This window comes from Histoplasma capsulatum, genomic scaffold, assembly GCF_000149585.1.
Source record: "Histoplasma capsulatum NAm1 scaffold_2 genomic scaffold, whole genome shotgun sequence".
NCBI classification, from domain to species: Eukaryota; Fungi; Ascomycota; class Eurotiomycetes; order Onygenales; family Ajellomycetaceae; genus Histoplasma; species Histoplasma mississippiense.
Window position 1 is genome coordinate 2,218,095 of NW_001813981.1, and position 2,393 is coordinate 2,220,487.

Here is a 2,393-nt window from a genome sequence, read left to right on the forward strand (position 1 = left end):
CAACTTAATACCTGACACTGTAGGACTAGCGGATGAGGCTCCTTCTTCTTTTTTGCCTCTTTAGACAAGATTCATAGCAACAAACCCCTCCTCAAACAAAAATACTAGTAATACCGAGGAATACGCAAAATTACCTGAAAAGCATTGGTGAACTAGTGTCTGAGACAGACCCACTACAAAGACAATGGGCAACTCCGAGAATATGCCGGTTAAATGGTTAAATACATCAATACCAGGCGCAACTACCATCCTCGCACACCTGCTGCACCTCTTCACCACGACGCTATACATACAGCCTCGAGATGCGGGCACGGAAATTCCGAGCAGCAATCGACAGGGCGAAAGCTGTATATCTAAAGAAAAACCAATGGTATGTAATACGGCTACAAAACTACTAGTACAGACAGGATACCCAAATTCAACTCCCACTCGAGTCAAATCCAGCTTGAGAAACGAATCTTACGTTCATATATTTATCTATCTAGGAAATACGCCCACTGACCAAAAGTTTCCTGTGGCCGTAGTGACGATGAAACACTAGCTTTCGACGGAGTTAGCACATCCTCGTGCTGGGACAGGCTCCCAGTTGAGATCAAGATCAATATCTTCAGGCGTTGTCGACTGCAGGACGTGGTTAATCTGAAACTGGTCTCCCGAGCTTTCAGCACCCTTATAGATATTCACGAGCAGGCCATTTCGCGTGAATATTTACGGTTGCGGAGGCATGGAAGTCTGCCATCTCCCATCGATGAATCAAGAACATATACAAGAGAACCGGAGGATGATGTGATTCTTCTCTCGGATCTGTTTCCACCGCCCAGGGCTGAAAATGGTGCGAATGATGTGTATTCATTCCGGTACCTCTGGAGTCTGCGGAGGAGGCAGGAAGCGTGTTCCAAACTTGCAAATCATCTCGCGGACAGTGTGTTGGAGAGGTACTTGCAAAGTGATCCTGCTCATAGAGCTGTATTTACATCTAAAAAGGACTTTCAAGCCTATCGTGAAGGCGGAATAGCGCAGCTGCAATTCAAGCTTACACCCCTCATGTGAGTAGATACAAACATCTCCATAATTGCCCAGCGGCGGCGCCATCATTACCCAGCCTATTTACTACTTTTTTTTTTTTTAAATTGACGTAGCCGGCTAATAACCACTATCCTAGGTTTTATACTCTGTTCTTCTTAGAGACATACGCGCAGGCCCGGTCTGAACTTCAGTCCAACCTCTACGCCGTATACAAAGCTGGCCGACTTCCTGTCACCATTCAACCCGCCGACCGCACCATAATGTTCCGCAAACTTCAGGCTAAAATCGTCAGTAGTCCTCCATTTACCAACACCCGAACACTCGTGTCGACCCACCATTGCATCTACCTTCTCGTCTCCTATCTGCAACTCACACTCTCCTCCGAGCCGCCATTCCCCACGTCTTGCGATCTGTGGATTAGCATGCTGCTCACCACATCCGGGCTAGGCCGGATTGCCGAATTTTTCGCCGCTGAGAAGGGAGGGGGTAATAACCAGCGCAGCATACGGAGGGAGTTCATGCGGAATATGCAAGCCGATTTAGATGCGATTAAGAACGATGAGCAGGCCTCTAAAGTATATGGGAGTGGGGAAGAAAGTAGGAGGCCGCCCCGCCTACGGGAGATTTGGTTTGAGGCAGCGAGGAATGAAATGGAGGTTCGCGGGGTCATGCCGCATCAGACGGAGGATTGGGTGATTGTATGGGAAGGGGCAAAGATTAGTATTGGTTGTCAAAACTGTGAAGGGGAGGATGGGTGGTTGGCATGATTACTGCATAATTTTTCTTTTTGCCCAGTTGTGCGTCCTTTTTCCTTTAGGCCTGTTGTCGACTGGTTATGGTTTCTTCCTTTTACTAGGATTTACTACCCCATGAGCCTTATTGTTTCAGGCAAAAGGCGATCACGATCACGATTAACGAATATTTAGATCTACGTGTTAGAACTTGAGTGCATTCCATCTATCATCACATTCAAATATCAATAAATACAACGACTTGATATGTACAGTATGATCTTGTTCACTTAACTCTTAGCACTGTCAAACCCCAGCTTCAGGCTCAATATGGGCTCCCAGCAAGCCCGTACCCAAAACACAGCACTAATTATGTTACCCAAGTGTGGGGCATAGCAACCACATATTCCATACACCACTGAGACACCACAGAAAAATATAAATTTCCTCATACTTACACAATGCATAGATGTTGATTTATGTGTATCTTTTATAGATTTGATATGATAAATTTAAACTATATATATGTTGATGTGTTCAAAATGATGTCTTAAATCTTGATGATTTTATTAAACGTAGACTTTTACGTTGTAAATCTGCAGTGGAGACTTACTTACCTTTTCAAATACTGGATTC

At 45.1% G+C, this 2,393-nt stretch overlaps 1 protein-coding gene across 1 annotated transcript; it reads left to right on the top strand.

Moving 5' to 3' along the window:
- Positions 1-302: 302 nt before the first annotated feature.
- Positions 303-1,793, top strand: HCAG_02736 (predicted protein; the record flags this gene model as incomplete). The annotated part of the gene is made up of 3 exons (XM_001542515.1): positions 303-370; positions 525-1,046; positions 1,163-1,793. The coding sequence occupies 3 exons, from the start codon at positions 303-305 to the stop codon at positions 1,791-1,793; spliced, it is 1,221 nt and encodes a 406-aa protein (XP_001542565.1).
- Between the last annotated feature and the right edge of the window lie 600 nt (positions 1,794-2,393).